Below are 2,080 nucleotides of genomic sequence, written 5' to 3'. Positions count from 1 at the left end.
CAAACCATCAGTTCAGGTGTTTGAGAAAATATGGGAATAAGGAAATTATCTATAAACCAAACTCAACAATTGTTGTTCTCTAAATCAAAAAAATTCTTTAGATTTTAAAATGGAAAGATTTTCCTTTTTTTATATTTATACTTATTTAAAAATTCAATCTAACGGCCGACCCGGGTTCGAATCCGGCCTGTGGTTCTTTCCCGCATGTCTCTCCCCCTCTATAATCTCCCCTTTCCTGACAGCCTACTGTTGAAAAAAAAACAACCGAGCCACTAGTGCCATAAAAACTCAAAAAAACAAACATTTTTTATTTAAAAATTCAATGTATAACATGGATGCATTTTATTTCAGTGTTAAATTCGACTTAAAGTAACAGATTATAATTAAAAATGTTTCCAGACCTTAACTGGTTGATGATTTTCTTTATTCGGACCCTTTTTAATTGGTTACCCCTGCTCTAAAGTCTGATCCATTAGAAGGTTTTCAGGGTATTTTAGTGACTCGGGAACATGGATCTGAGCAGACGTCCCCTGCAGAAACTGACGGGAGTGAAAAACATGTGGTTTCAGGAGCGCTGTTCGCCTTCGAGATGCTGTGCAACATGCTGGGGAAGCTGTTTGAGCCATACGTGGTCCACGTGCTGCCACACCTCTTGCTTTGCTTTGGAGATGGAAACCAGTATGTCCGGGAGGTGAGTTGCCTCCAGGAGATCTGAGATCCAATGTTTTTCCACCTCTAACCAAACTGATTTAGGAAACAAATAGACGGATGTGATGTTAAATGTGTTGTGTTGTTTTCCAGGCTGCAGACGACTGCGCCAAAGCTGTGATGAGGAACCTGAGCGCCCATGGAGTGAAGCTGGTGCTTCCTTCTCTCCTGGTGGCCCTGGAGGAGGAATCATGGAGGACCAAAGCAGGTGAGACTCAGAATATAACCCTCTTTCTATTGTAGTGTTTTAATCTTTTTGAAATAAACTTAGCAGGTTGTTTTAACCTCCTGTCGTCCCCCTCTCCTTCTCCTCTCTCCTGCCATCAGGCTCGGTGGAGCTGCTGGGCGCCATGGCGTTCTGCGCGCCCAAACAGCTGTCCTCCTGCCTGCCCAGCATCGTGCCCAAGCTGACGGAGGTCCTGACCGACTCCCACGTCAAGGTGCAGAAGGCGGGCCAGCAGGCCCTGCGGCAGATCGGCTCCGTCATCCGCAACCCGGAAATCTTGGGTGAGTGACTCCCAGATGAAGCTGCTGCCGGCGTAATTAATCACAGATGGTTGAAAAGAACCACGACGTTAGCTTTACCCACGTCAGATTTGATCTGTTTCACCTTAGGGAAGAGAGGCAGCATTAGTGGGAAGGAAATCTAGAAAAGAAGTCAGATTCACTAGAGAAGCAGACAAACTGAGGATGTTGGAGCAAAGCTGCTCTGCTGGAAGCGCTGGATTAGAAAATGTTAAAAGCTTCTGGGAGTCTGACTGAGGCTAACCTGATGTTATTAATAGTAATAAAAGAAAACATGCACATCGCATTGCATGGTCATTATGAATTCATTGAAGTCTCTAAATCATATAATATAACATATTATCCAAATCCATCACAATAAAATTAATGTGCTAATTGAGCAGAATAATACAGATGAGCCAACGTGCTAAATTGATTATGTACATGTAATATGCATGTATTTATGACATTGTTATGGTAATTACATCTTACATAGAATATAATTTGAAGACTTTACATACTAAATTGTGCATGCATGAGATATATATATAATTTTTTTCCCCCTCAATATAACATAAAATCAGAGATGGGAAGTAACAAAGTACAAATACTTCGTTACTGTACTCAAGTGGATTTTTCTATTTTTACTTTACTACTAATTTTAATGGCGACTTTTTACTTCTACTCCTTACATTTTTACACAAATATCTGTACTTTCTACTCCTTACATTTTAAAAAATGTGCTCGTTACTTTAGTTTTGAATCATTTCAATGGAGTTACCGTTATTATTTTTCACGTCATCAATACCAAATTCAATCTAATTGGATGGGAATCTATGTTGCATTTGACGCACCACTACAAGATGAA

The 2,080-nt window shown here is 40.4% G+C and overlaps 1 protein-coding gene across 1 annotated transcript in view; it reads left to right on the top strand.

The window, feature by feature from the left end:
• Window positions 1-2,080, top strand: part of gcn1 (GCN1, eIF2 alpha kinase activator homolog) — a 59,018-nt gene that overhangs the window by 36,203 nt on the left and 20,735 nt on the right. Inside the window, exons 28-30 of the mRNA XM_015398330.1 lie at window positions 570-691; window positions 802-916; window positions 1,036-1,215. Coding sequence (XP_015253816.1) covers window positions 570-691; window positions 802-916; window positions 1,036-1,215 — 417 coding nt within the window. The remainder of the gene's footprint in view (window positions 1-569; window positions 692-801; window positions 917-1,035; window positions 1,216-2,080) is intronic.

The sequence above is a fragment of the Cyprinodon variegatus genome, unplaced genomic scaffold (assembly GCF_000732505.1).
Source record: "Cyprinodon variegatus isolate N-32 unplaced genomic scaffold, C_variegatus-1.0 Scaffold927, whole genome shotgun sequence".
Classification (NCBI taxonomy): Eukaryota; Metazoa; Chordata; class Actinopteri; order Cyprinodontiformes; family Cyprinodontidae; genus Cyprinodon; species Cyprinodon variegatus.
This window is presented reverse-complemented; position numbering and strand designations above follow the sequence as displayed.